The 13,916-nt window shown below is 45.5% G+C and overlaps 1 protein-coding gene across 2 annotated transcripts in view; it reads right to left on the bottom strand.

Moving 5' to 3' along the window:
- TSHZ2 (teashirt zinc finger homeobox 2) overlaps positions 1-13,916 on the bottom strand; it is a 206,334-nt gene that overhangs the window by 62,532 nt on the left and 129,886 nt on the right. Inside the window, exon 2 of one of the 2 annotated variants that reach the window (XM_066199195.1) lies at positions 10,687-13,765. In XM_066199195.1, coding sequence (XP_066055292.1) covers positions 10,695-13,765 — 3,071 coding nt within the window. In that variant the 3' untranslated portion in view covers positions 10,687-10,694. Of the gene's footprint in view, positions 1-10,254; positions 13,766-13,916 lie in introns of those variants that run through there. The other variant, XM_066199194.1, reaches the window with a different exon arrangement.

The raw sequence follows: 13,916 nt of genomic DNA, 5'->3' as shown, positions 1-13,916 counted from the left end.
CAACTCTTAGAATTGCTGTTACTCAGAGATTACTCCTGGACCAGAATCCTGCGGTGCTTGGACCCCCACGGAGTGCTGGACAAGGCCAGGGTCATTAGGAAGCTGTGATTAAATCATCAGCATGAAGTGTTGATTATTGAATTTAATCCTGGGAACGTTTGCCAGGGTGGGACATTGGGCAAGGGAGCAGGAAAGGACCTTCATCCATCTCCACCAGGCAGCAGCAGGAGGGTTCCTGGTAGCCCTGTCCTGCTGGCAGCTCCTGAGCCTCCTGCCAGGACGTGCCCTGGTCTAGCTGGAAAAAAACCTGCTTTTTATTGTCTGCAGTGAAAGAAACCTGAGGTTTTCATTTCAGTGAAACCTCTTGTGGAGGTCTGTGCTCTGTTTGCACAGAGACCTGCATTGCAGAGGGAACTAATCCTAATTCCTGGACATTTGGCTCAAGAAGCTGTTCAGCAGCTCCAGTGGCTGGTGCCGTACAGACCCCAGAAACAGGAATATTTGAGCAGACACCCCGGGGACCCCCAGCACGGGTGTAGTCGGCTGGTTTTGGATCTGTTGGTGCTTTAGGTCTCTGAGTGCAAGAGGATCTCTCAGAAAGGCACCAAGTAATTCCCACTGGCACAGGGCACCAGGTAGATCTTGCTCACCCTAGTGAGGGCACAAGAGGTCTTGGAAGCTTTCTAAACAGTGAAAGAACTAGGAAAAAAGGAAAAAAGGGAAAAAAGGGCCAGCAGAGACAAGTGCAAGAATGAGGCCGTGCCGAGTTTATTCAGTTGTCTTTTAAGATAACACCAGATTATCAGTGGGCGGCTCAGAGAGGCACAGGAGCAGCGGGGTGAGCCCTGTGAGCTGAGCAGCAGAGGAGGAGCTGGTCAGCCCCGACCCAGCCCCGATAATCGTCCTGTTCACAGCCTCGTGCTGCCTCCTCCTTCCCTGGGCTGCGGCCACAACTGGGAGTCAAACAATTGGGAATGAAAACTCATCCCGGGGAGAGGAGCCGTGGTCACTGCGAGGTGGTGGCACGGCCAAAGGGACACGGGGTGTCTGCAGGCTGTGGGGAGGCTCCCCAGCCCAGCCCCGGCCCAGCAGGGCCCTGATGAGCTGCTGGCACTGCAGGGAGGGCTCAAAAAGAGTTTCCATTTTCCCTCAGGGCTGCCCCAGCTGCTGCTGTGCCTGTGCACTGCCAGCACTGCAGAGGACAGAGTGAGAGCGTGACACGGTTGGAGGGACCATTCGTTTCCTCGAGTCACAATTATCTCTGCTACCACATTTGTGTCCGCGCTCCTGTCTCGATTTAAGTAAGTTACAATTCTCCCACTCTTGTTACTGAGTAGATGCAGATGCCACTTTGTTCCGTGTGATTTATAGCCACTAGCTAATGTTCAGTTATAATTCCCCATTTTAGACATGAAAAATAGCCTGTAATGCTCAACACAAGGGCCTCTCAACAATGATATATAATTTAAAAATTAACACGAGGACAGAGGAGCCACGGGATTTTGAACTAGGGACTGTCTCATTCAAAGGTTAAATCTCTACAAGGTGAGCTAAAGGAATTAGTTGAGTTATTAAGTAAATGCCTCTGTTCTATTTTCCCAGTACATTAGCTGTTGCAGCCTTTTCCAGTTCAGTTGTGTTCTGCCCCAGCATGTTCAAAGTGCAAATGCTCGTGGCACCGTGTTCACACATTTGCTTTTGTTCAATGTCAAACAAACTGGAGCAGTTCAGAGCCAAAGGTCAGAGTGAAGGGTCCTTAAGGAAGTCTCCTGGGAAATGATGTGATTGCTCTCATGTCTTTATTGTGTATAAAATCAGGCTTCATACGAGGCTCGTCCTTTCCAAGCATCTTAAAGCTATAAATGAGTCATGACTCATTCCTGCAACACCTAAGTTATGTAAGTGGTCTTGCTAATTTACTGGAATATCTTGCATAACTAATCATTTCCAGGATCAAACTCGGAGGCCTCGGAAACCTCTGAGCTCTGAAGAGCTCCTTTAGAAACAGAGACGTTAAATCCCAGCCTCACAGGATGAGGCAAAAGCAGAACAGGGGACAGAACCTGCATCACCCGACTCATTCTGCCCAACTCAAACCATCAACCTCTCTTTGGGCAAAGCTCAGCACCTCAGGAAACTCAGGGAGCATGGAGAGGGAGAAGAGCTTGGCTCTGGAGAGGTTTGGGAGGTGGCATTCCCTCCCTGCCCGCTTTCTGCTCCCAGGGAGGTGCAGCTCATCTCCTCGGTGTCTCCTGCTGCACTTTGCTTAATGGTCTCGCTCCAGCAGCAAATATTATATTTATGGATTACAAATTTATTGACATTTGACATTTGCATCAGCTTTCACCTGATCAACAGGAGCTCTGACTGCCAAAGGGAGTTATTATGGAAGATTTCAACAGCCATGGGAATGCCAAAAAGGTCATTAAATCATATCAGAAAAACAATGTGTTCATAGCATTCATACATTTAGTCTTGCCAGTAAATCTTCTGGTTGATGCTTGGACCACCTACTGATGATACTCAAAGAAAAGGAGAAACAGGGAGAATCGAAGAGATGAATTAAATTAAAACCAAATGACATGACGCCTGGCACAGTGGGATCTTTAATTTTCTACTCTATGAATCCAGAATAAGCAAAAAAAGCAAAACAAAGCGCAGTGGCTTGACTTTCTCTGAGTGAATTCCCTCCATGCAGGCAGGGCTTAACGAAATAATCCTGAGTAATGTGTGCACCCCACATTATCGCATGAGATTTGTATGTGGGAGGTGCAGGATTCAGAAAACATATGGCACATGGAAAACAAATGACAGGGTGTGCTTTTCCACTCGTGCTGGCTATACTTATCACTCCTGTTGATATTTTTTTTTTCCAGACGTGAAATATGAATGTAGGAACTTTCACCTTAATCTCTTGGGAAAAATATCCAATGGGTTTTTTGGGTTGGTTTGGTTTTTTTTTTTTTTGTGCATTTGTGATTTACAGGAGGCCAGCACATAATTCCTGGGAATTTAAAGAAGACAATGCTTTAAGAAAACACCGATCAAATAAACACAATTGCCTCCCTCATCGTTTTTTTCCTCGGATGACAAACCTGGGTCTTGCACCGTAAAAACAGCAAGGCCAACAGGTTAGGGCTCCATGGAATTAGGGAGGGAAGTGAGTTTCTGGCCTGGGATCCCACCCACAGCCTGTCTGTGCCTGACCAGTGCAGGGTGAGCTCCACTGGAGGCTGATCCTCAGCTGAGCGAGCACAAAGGAAGTTTTGAGTTTCCCCTTCTCTGGTGGAAGAGCAGCATGCTCACCTCACACAGACACTGGCAGAGACAGGCCATGGCCATACCCCAGAGGGAAACTTCTGTGATGGATGCCTTGGGGTGGAGATGAAGAGGAGGGGAAACGGCAATGGCAGTGTCTTTAATGTAAGGAAAGCGGGCAGCCATGAGGACGCAGCTCCAATGGAGACAGGTGCCAGCAGCTTGTCTTGGCCCCCCAAAAGAGCTGGTGTGGTGGAGCACTGCTGTGCTTGGAGCACTGGCAGCAGAGCTGGAATGAGGAGTGGCAGAGGCACTCAGGGAATGGGGCAGAAATGTTCTCCCAGGTTTTGTTTGGAAGCAGGAGAGAGGAGGAGCTGGATGGAGCCATTGCTGGGCAGCCACAGCAGGGCACCCCTGACATGGGCTGGGATGGACACCCCGGGTCACCTGTGTGTTCATGGAACAAACCCGGGGGAGGCAGAAGTGAGGAGTTCTCGTGAAATGACTGAAAGCAGCAGTTTCACCTTGGAGTTTGACCAGTTCTCCCGGAGGAGAGGACAAACCCAGTGTGTCTGCACAGAGTGCAGTGAGTGTCCATTCACTCTGGGATCTCGGCAGTTCAGGCTCCCCAAAGGAGGAATTCCTTCTCCTTCTCCCACATCCCCTCTGCTGTGGAACAGCACCGAGCAAACGGCCCTGGCTGGTGAAGGGAGGTGGAACCTGCCCTCACAGACCACTCTGAGCTTGGTCTGACACAGCTGCTGCAAGAGGTGGAGTGCAGGGGAACAACCACCTCAAAGCCACTCCAGCCACCTCTCCTTTCCCTTCAAAACTGTCACTGCGGCACCCTCCGCTCTCTGAAACAATGTTTATCATTGTTCTTCGATTGTCTGGGACAATAAATGGTTAGAAATGAGCATATATCACCAGGAAATCTCTGCCTGCCCCTTCCCCCAAGCAGTGTCATAAAAACGTACAAATTCACATTAATAATGAAGTGCATTTCCCCGAGAAGCCACTGTGTATCTCAGGGAGAGCAGGCAAGGTGGCAGTTGCTGCAGAGTTTCCTATTAAAGAGCAGAGCAAATACTCATAAATCTGATGAGGGGCCAAAGCACATGTTAGGGCTGTCTCCCTCTTAATGGAACCTTTTCTGAAATGAAAAAAATATATATCTTGATACATTCAGGGTATTCATTAGACATGACAACCTCCTCCACTCCCCGTGGCGGCCTCCCCCACTCCCGCACGGGCTGACCCCCGGCAGAAGAGCCGAGCGCAGGCGGGGAGGGATTTTGGAGGGGAGGAGGAACTGTTTGCTTTTAATAAAGGGATTGTGTCAATTGCCTGCAATGGACAAGTTCCCTCCTGGCCCTGCGTGTCCTTCCTTCCCTCCACTGCAGCCATTCCCGGTGCCTGCTCCTCTTGGGACCTGCCATTCCCCACAGCCATTCCCATCCAGGGAATGACAGCAAACAGATCCATTTCTGCTGCTCAGAGCAGGATCCCTCTTGCAGGAGACCTCTCCTGCCCTTTTACAGCTCTGAGGGCTCGGCCAGCTCCTTCTCCTGGGAAAGCAGGATTCTCCAGGCAGGGGGAGGCAGCAGGATCAGCCCCCCGGGCTCTCTCTGGCTGGAATTTTGCTGCCTGCTGTTGTGTTTTGATGTTATCCCAGCTGGAGCTGGGGTGCGCTGCCCCAGCAGAGGCTGAGATGCTCTTGGAGAAGAACCGCAGTCCCATGGAGCCGAGAGCTCCGTGCTGGGGGTGGTGTCCCACCCCAATCCCCCCCCCGGGCAGGGCTGGAGCTGCACTGGGGAAAATCCTGCCGGGATTTCTGCGGAACCCAGTGCAAAGGCCTGGAGCCTCCTCTCCACACACCCTGCCTGGATGCACAAACACACCCAGCTCCAAAGTGAGGTGGGAAGAGATGGCAGAATGAGGCCCGAAGACTACAGCTTAATAATCGTGAATTATCTGTTCATTATCCCAATAAATAGTGAAAAATCTCTTCCTCCTTTCCTCCTCCCATAAAGCCGTATCTATAATTTTCCTCATTTTCCATCTGTGCTCCGTCATATTTGCACTAAGTGATCATCCTGCTAAATTACATTATTTTTATTGAAAGGTGCTTTGGAGGGGCTGGATACTGCTCACGTCTTCCTTTCGTTATTGATCCTAGTGATTCGATTGCTGAGGTGTAAAATGTATAAATAAGACTCAGGTACCCTTCCTTTGAAATCTCACTTGGTAAAAATGTTCTGCTATAGATTATGAAGGCTGTAGCATTTAATAATATCAGGCACAGCAAGGAGAAGGCAAGATTTTGATGTCCTTATGAATAGTGAATGCTGGAGGAGGCTGGCGCTGTTCAAGGTCAGTTAAAATCTGGTTGAAAGTTGCTGGTTTTTTGTGAGCAGAGGAGCTCCTGCCTTGGAACTGCCACAAGCAATGTGTTTGTACAGAGCCCAGGAACAATGTGGGTTGACCCGGTGGGTTGGAAGCTCAAATGCAATGTTAAGTAATACTGATCTTTATAGCAAGCTGGAATATTCCTGAAAAGCCAGGAAATGTGCACGGATCCATCGGTGCTGCCACAGTCTGATGGATCATCTGGCCTGACCCTGCTCTCTGGGAAGCCAAGAACACATTATTATTGCATTTACAAGGACCATGGCTAGACTGAAAAAATGCCATCCAGGAAAATTTTGAAGATTTAAAAATGTTCAATTGAAAAAAAAAAAAAAAAATCTGGATCTACCACTTCAGGGAAAGTGATAAATTTCCAAGGGTTAAGAGAATTGAGGCTTCAGCAGGACAGGATTATTTTGAGGGAGGGTTGATGGTTTGGAGGTAGTTCCTTGCTTCAGCAGGATTTTGCTGCAGCAAAAAGGCCAGCCTGCTTCTTTTCCTACTCTGTCTCCTCTCCTTCAATTTTACTCTGTTTCTCTCAACAAAAATCTGTTTTAAAATGGAACTTCCCCACAGAGTTTTCCTTCCCATTGAGAAGCCATCATTTTCCAAAAAGACATTGTCAGGGAAATCCCACTTGAATGGAATAATCCAGACTTCCATGGGATGACCCCTCTTTTTCTGGCTGAGGACGTGGGGAGCAGAGCCCTCGGTTTTGCTGGGAAATTCTGCTTACAAAATTGTGGTGACACCACTACATCTCAGCATGGCTGATTCTCCTTCAAGGGTCTCCCAGCTTCTAATATTTGGTGCTTAGAAGAAATGAAAGTTGAAGAGCAAGCTAAATTCTCTAAAATCAGATTTTGGACCACTGATTCACACAATTGTCCTTGACCACCTAACAGCCATATTGGCTGAGAGTGGAACACGATCAGAGCAGCTCCTTCTGCTTCAGAGGGATGAGAAAATAAAATCCAGAGAAGAAAAAAAAAATCTTCTATTTTGGTATACTTAACACATACAGTTATCTACGTGTCCTATATATCATTTAACAAATTGCTTTGCAATTCTTACAGGGCGTGGTATAATGACTGATTTAAAATCACTGCATTGCTTAAACTGCATTGTTCTTCATCAAGTTGAGTCATTTTTATGTGAAGTGTCAAGCTCTCTAACAAATAACTGCTGCCAGACAAATCAAGTTCCTCATCTTAAAGCTACGGCTAAATAGTTTATAGCTTTAATCTGCTCACTGAGGTGTGCAGTCTATGACAGTAATTATAAATGCAAGGAGAAATTATAGCTGAATGCTTTAACTGCATTAGGAGCCATTTGATGAACAATCATGATTGCCTGCTCATTTTCAACAATAGAGGGCAAGTTAGTGTCAGTGCATTAGAGGATTTTCAGTTCTGCTCTGCTCTTTCTTCCATTTACCACAGAATGTCAGTTGTCTCCTATAAAGTAGGAAAAAAAAAAGCGCCGTAGAAGCTTTAAACTTGATGGTTAAAAAAAGACAAAGGAGGAAACAGAGAGAAAAACTGTTTATCATTATGACTCTCTTTTTTGTTGTTGTTGTTGTTGTTTTGCAGCAGCCTTACTTTCGAATTAGTTCATCTCAGGTGGCTGTTTGTTCACTTATCGGGGTCTTTTGAAAGAAATCTCCCCAGTCAGGTTGGTTAATTTGACTTTATGGAGATTTATTTCTAGCAAAAGTTGTAGCCAAGGCCACAGGGAGCCTCAGTTAGTGACCAGCTCCAAGCCAATCTCACCTGGCTCTAAAGGGAGAAATACAATTCTGCCCTGTCTTTTTCCTCAGAACAACATAAAAATTCTAATTCAGTTGAAGAAATGAACAAATGTTCTTCAAGGTACAAGTCAACATACAAATTACTTCTAATTAAAGCCATGTTTCCTAATGTTCATGGGTTTTCTATGAAGAAGAGCAATAAAACCGAATTTGAAGTGGGTTAAATGAAAGAGAATAGAGATGTCTGATTGTTGTATATTACACATAATCTTGCTTTATATTACTAAACCCATATCACTTAGAAGAATTCAGGAAAACACCAAAGATGTCTATAAAAGAGATATATACATCTTTTTACATTTAAGAAGAATTTATAGCAAATTTCTTATAAACAGCCTCACAGAGGTCTTAAAAATAAATCCATACCCATAACACATTTTTCTACAGTACTAACCCAGATTATTCATTTATATTTTTTAATGATAGCTAACATTTGACAATATAACCCCTACTAGTAAATGCCATTGAAATATAAAGTACTTTATGTATTTCTATACTTCAAGTACTGTTTCCACTGTTTTATTCCCATTTATTTCAATCCATATTCTCTATTTTTATGCCTATTTCACTGCAATATTGCCTGCAAGAAGGAAACACAAGTGCATGTGTGTGTTTTAAGGATCTCAGCTTTATATTTCTCCTTTCTAAATACTCTGCTCCCCTCTGTTATTATTCAAATGTGTACTGGATTTTAAAAATAACATGGTAAGAGTAAGTAAACTCTGAAAATCCCTGTTATTTGATTTAGTCTCCTTGCAGATTTCTGAAGAATCCATGTGAATAAACTCTGGCCTCCCCACTCCCAACCTCGTCAGAACTTCAGGGAGGCTTTCGGCTCCGAAACTGTAATAAAATCTTTACAATGCCATCCCAAATACCCCATCATTTCAGACAATTTGTGCTATCATGCATACCAACTGAAATTATAGCTCCAGATAACAGTGCTATCACTCTGTCACTGCAATTTAAATATATTTTTTCAAAGGTAAGATACAACCTGCATCTTGATATAAATTAGAAATGGATGAGCGTTACGAGGACAGCAATTTCTCGGGATCCAGAGGCAGGAAGGACAGTCCCTTATTTATGTAGTTACACATCACCTGAATAATATGTCTCCGTGCAGGTTATTACAATGCAGAAATCACTTTTTTCTTTTTTTTTTCTCCTTCTCCCTTGGAGATTTTTTTTTTTCTCCCCCTTTGTACTTGCTCCTCCAATTCCTCAGCAACAGTAACGTGTTTACAAAGGTGGGTGTTTGGTTTGCCTCTGAGTAATAACACGGTGCTTTTAAGACCAAATCTGAAACATTTGTCACGCATTAAGCCATGAATGTGCCAAAATAGCTGTTGTATTAATATATCTGGCAGATAGCTTTTGTTTGATAGTCCCCAAATTATTGGTTTGCTCTGTTATCTCTTGTGTGGAAACTATGAATGGCAGAGTCTTAATAATCATTAACTGGTGGGGAAGGAAACAAAGTACGGGGATGTTTATCCCTGGCCAGTCTCTCAGGGGTGTTGATTTGGAGTGGTCAGGTAAACAAATAACATTCTAATGTTGGGTTAAAATGCCCAAATAGATACTTTAGGGTCTTAGCCCTATTTAGAAAACAAACTCCCTCGGAGTGAGATGGAATTTTGCTGGTTAAAATATTCAGGAAGCATAAATCTCCTGCAAAGCAGACAGCACGTACAAGATGTATGCAAAACTTCAATCTTACTGCACTTGAACGCTGATGTTATACTCCATGGCAATAGCTTACAGTGCCAGCCCAAAGTAACCCCTTGATCATGGTTTAAATTATTCAAAAGTAGCATTTTTAATGGAGCTTAAGTGACGCAGGGCCCTCATGCTGGCTTTGGCCACAGAAAGTGTTTCCTAAAGGTTCATTTGCAACAAACAAATGGGAAATCTTCCCCCTAATGGGGATTGAGCCCCGTCCCCTCAATCAGCCAGAGCACGGCCACAAAGCCAGGTGGCATCAGTGACCACTCAGATCTCTAATTTTGACCGTCTGACAAATTCATTTTCTGAATGTTATTCAAGCAATGAACACCTTGGAGAAAACCCAGATCTGCACGTGATTGCTCTGTGGACACAAGCAGAGCCTGAGTCTGCTGGAGGAATTGCTGGGAACAACTCAACAGAGCCCTCCTGGAAAAAAAAAACTGGTTAGAACAAAAAACTTCTATTTGGACTTTTAGTTGATGTTCTGCATATTTATTTCAATCAAGAATATTCAAGTTTGTGAATCAAGTAAAATTAAAAATGCAAAAATGGTGTGGCATCTGAATATTACATTACATGTTATAAACATTGGTTGTGGCAACTGGTGTATCTTGCAGCAAAAAAATAGCAACACTAACGCAGCAGTATCCTACTAACAGGTCTTGGAAATATTAAGCTTGTAAAAAATCTCAATTAAGCATTAACTCCCCCAGGTTATACGAGAACTTGCACTGAAGTCAGTGATGTTTATGGATTGACTTCCACCAACACGAAGCAAAATATAATCAAACATCTTAAAGATTAAAAAAGGAATGATGGAGAGAGAGGTTAAAATGATGTGACAAAAAAGGCCACTCACAGTAGCAAGTGTTTAAGTAAGTGTAAAATATTAAAATATTTTACAAAACTGAACATCCAAATATCAACAGAAGAAAAACTGAAGTTTTAGATAGGAACTTTTCAGAGTTATTTGTAGATTCTCAAGGCTGTGTTTGAGTTTACGAGAAACTTGGAATAATTGAGATTTTGCTAATTTGACTTTGGAATTTCCTTCTTTTTCCCCATTCAAATCAGATCTATTGGTGTGCCAGCACTGAATGAGGTAATAACCTTTTGGGTTTCAGTGCTCTTTCTCTGCTTTTTTTCCATTCTCACTGCAAAGAGCAGCGCTTAGTTCTTGCCTTCCACACGGAAGTGCAGCGGGTGTGAAATGATTTACGCTTAGGAACAAAAGAGAAACGGGCAAAAGGCTATCTTGCAAATAATAAGCGGCAACATTTCTCTCTAGGGCAGTGTGGGTTTGCATTGGCCAAGCTCTCTTCCTGAAAACGTTATAAAATGGATGTGTGCATGCGAGGGAGGAGCGGCGCAGCACACACGATGCATTTTATACTGTTTCCCTACTTTTACCAAAGCACGGAGCCTGACGGAGCCTCCTGCAAATGCTGAAATGAAAACTCACTATAGAGCATGCATACCTTAAGAGTTATTCTTCATCCACTTCTGCTACAAATTGTGAATGGTGTTCTGGTGACTTGCTGTGTGTTTTGCTTAGATGAAGTTTTACTGCATGTTTGCTCGCAAATGTCCGACAGCACAACTTACATTTGAACTTAGAGTCTGTGTCCTCTTCTCCAGCTATTGTTTCAGGAGATCTTTGAACTGAAACTCTGGAGATTTCTTGCTCTACCTTGGTTTGCTGCTCCACAGCCAGCCTGTTCATGTCTTTCATTTGGAAACCTAGGTGGGATTCTAAGTGGCTAATGTAAGTAGAGGGGGTTCGGAACTGAGATGCGCAGTCGCTGCAATAAAAGACTGGATGTCCTTTGTCCATGTTTTTCAAAAACTTTGTTCCTCCGGTTTTCCTAAGTTGATACTTGACATTTGCCAACCAGTGGCTGATGGTGGTCATCGACAGTCCAGTGAATTTGGAAATCTGCATGCGCTCCTGCGGGCCTAGATCTGATAATAAATATTTACCTTCAGATGTCTGGAAGAGGCTGGAAGCAAACTGAGCTTGCAAAATGAGCAGATGCTGAGGGTTCCAGTTTGACTGCCTGCCCTTCCTTTTATGCAGAGTGGAGACTTCCGTGGAGACGTCCTCGAAGCGTCGGACATCTATTTCCAGCTTCATGGACGGGATCCTTGAGGATGCAGCAGGTTTTGGTGTGGTAGCTTTGGGAAGAACTTTGACCATGTCGGCGATGTCAGACAGAGCGTGCTTTTGAGGTGGAGAAGTACAAGATTGTGCTTGAGCTGACTCAGCTTTCTTGCCTTTGGATTTGGTCAGGTCAATAGGCTGATCGTTGTTTTCAAACAGATAGTGCCTGGATGCGCTTGCAGGCTTTGGTGGGGTTGGAGCGGGAGACAAAACCGGCTTCTCCATCATATTGAGGTTGGGTTTGTGGAACATGGAAATTGTGCTAGAGCTGGGGCTGCAGTTGGATTGAGGCTGTAAGGGCTCAGTGGCTTTGCCCAGGTGATTGTTCAGGACTGACTGCAGCGCGCTCAGGGGGTTCACACAGGGCAGCTCCGAGGAGTGGTTGGCAGCAGCGCAACCATTACTGAGAGAAGCTGCTGGTGGCTCCTTCAGGACTGGCTTTTCTTTTCCACTGTCCTCTTTAATTTTGTCTTCTTCTTTCAAGGGACACGGTTCTGTCTTTTTTGGCTCCACAGAGGCTTCAGCTTTGAGGAGAGGCTCCCTCTCGCTCTGGCTGAGCGAGGCTGGCTCAGCCTGGACTCCCTCCTTAGCAAAGTCCTTTTGTACCTCCTCCTTGTCCTCAGCCTCCTTCTTCACTTGAGTGCACTGGCTCACGTTTGCTGAGATGGGGACCAGAGGCATCACCTTCCACTTGGGCGCTATGGGCCTCAATTTATTGGTCATGGTTGGCCTGATTTGGAGCACCTGGGACCCCACAGGCAAGGATGGTTTGGCTCCCTCGGAGAGCTGGTAAGCTGCGTGGATGCTGGGATAGGCACTCCAGCTGGGAGCTCCGTTCTGAGCCTTATTGATGGCTGTCGTGACAGTGTTCTCCAAGGACTTTAAAATGTCCCCACCACCCTTTGAACCGTCTTCTAAATCTTCTTCTCGGAGGTACTGGTATTTCATTGTGGGATCCAGGGGTTTCTGAAGAGTGTCTTCGTACTCCTCAGTTTTCATTGCTTTCTCATCTTTGTTTGCATCATCAGCTTTATCTTTTTTACTTTCCTTTTTGAGTTCAGAGGCAGGGCCTATGCATTCTGCAGATGATTTACTGGTTGATTTTGAAACAGGGCTGTCACTGGCTGGTGCTTCAGACAGCGACTGCATTTTTTCCACAGCTAAAGGATCCAGAACAAGCTGCTTTCCTTTCTTTGAAGCTGAGCTCGTGACTTTCAAGAAATGGCCAGTGACCATCATGTGGGTCGTGAGCTGCTGCAAGGTATCATGGGAGCTTCCACATTCCATGCACTTCAAAATCTGGGATTTGCAGGCCTCGAACTGCCAGGTGTAGCTGGCCCCGTTCTGGTACCCGTAGCGGTTGTTGGAGGAGAGCTGCAGGTTCACGTTCTTCTGAGGAGAGAAGGTGTCGGAGAAAGACCCCGTCGTGGAGTCGGGGGAGCAAGGCCTGTTCACGTCAAACACACGTTTCTTGGCTGGAGTGACCATTTTTGAAGAAATGGTTGGTACCGGCTCCTTCAAAGGCACTTTTTGGTAATGTTTTGTTTTTATCATATGAACGCTCAGATCTTGAAGGGAATCAAAAGAGTCACCACAGAACATACACTTCAGAACTTTTTGTGCATCTTCCTTGTCCATGTCCTGGAAGGCCCTTTTCCGGGGCTTGGAGTAGCTGGTAGGTCTGTGCTTGTCCTTTTTGTGGTTGTCATCCTGGTAGTGGCCCGTCTCGTTCATGTGGACCGTGAGTTCCACCAAGGTGTCGTAGGCAGCGCTGCACTGCCGGCAACGGAACCGGCTGGCGCCCGTGAACACAGTCCCGCACATTTTGCTGCTCTGCCTGTAGAGCTGCACGGAGCTGAAGAGGTTGGGCTTGGAGACAGGCCTGGAAGGTAAATTCTGCTGCAAGCTCTTGGACAGGGCGTCTTGGTGCCAATCGAAATCAGCTTTGTTCCCTCCGTTCCTGTTGTCGCAACTCCTCTTTTCAGAGTTGGACAACTTGAAACCCAGCCCCAAGCCTGTCCAGTAAGAGTCCGACAGGATGTTGGCATAGACTGCTGTCATTTTATCCATGCAATCGTGTGCTTCGCTCTGGGCTTTGGGGTGGGCGCTGCTTTTGGGGTCCTGGGGCTCCCTGGAGCAGATGTTTTTGATGTCGGCCACATGGTCACTACCGTCACTCAGCAGTGATTCGTTCTCCGCATCCTGGTTGGATATGTGGCTGACGGGGGAATTCTGGAAACTGAAGTTCCCTTTCTGCTCAGGACCCGCCTCGTGCTCCTCATCCGTGCCGGTGTCATTGCTGCCCTGCAGCTGAGCAGTGGAGTTGTTGTCATCGTCATCTTCTTCCTCCTCCTTTATATCTTCCTCTTCCTTTAAATCTTCCTCTTGGACATAACCTGAAACGTAATGTCAATATATGAAATAACCTGTCAAAGGGGAATGCTACAGTTCCAGTTTTCTACTTTCACACTGTGTATTTTCGTTACTGGATTTTGTTTTAATCTATAACTATATTGTATGTTAGTTCTGGAAGTGAAAAAAAGCCAA

The sequence above is a fragment of the Chamaea fasciata genome, unplaced genomic scaffold, assembly GCF_029207755.1.
Source record: "Chamaea fasciata isolate MVZ Bird 193981 ecotype frontalis unplaced genomic scaffold, bChaFas1.0.hap1 SCAF_17, whole genome shotgun sequence".
NCBI classification, from domain to species: Eukaryota; Metazoa; Chordata; class Aves; order Passeriformes; family Sylviidae; genus Chamaea; species Chamaea fasciata.
This window is presented reverse-complemented; position numbering and strand designations above follow the sequence as displayed.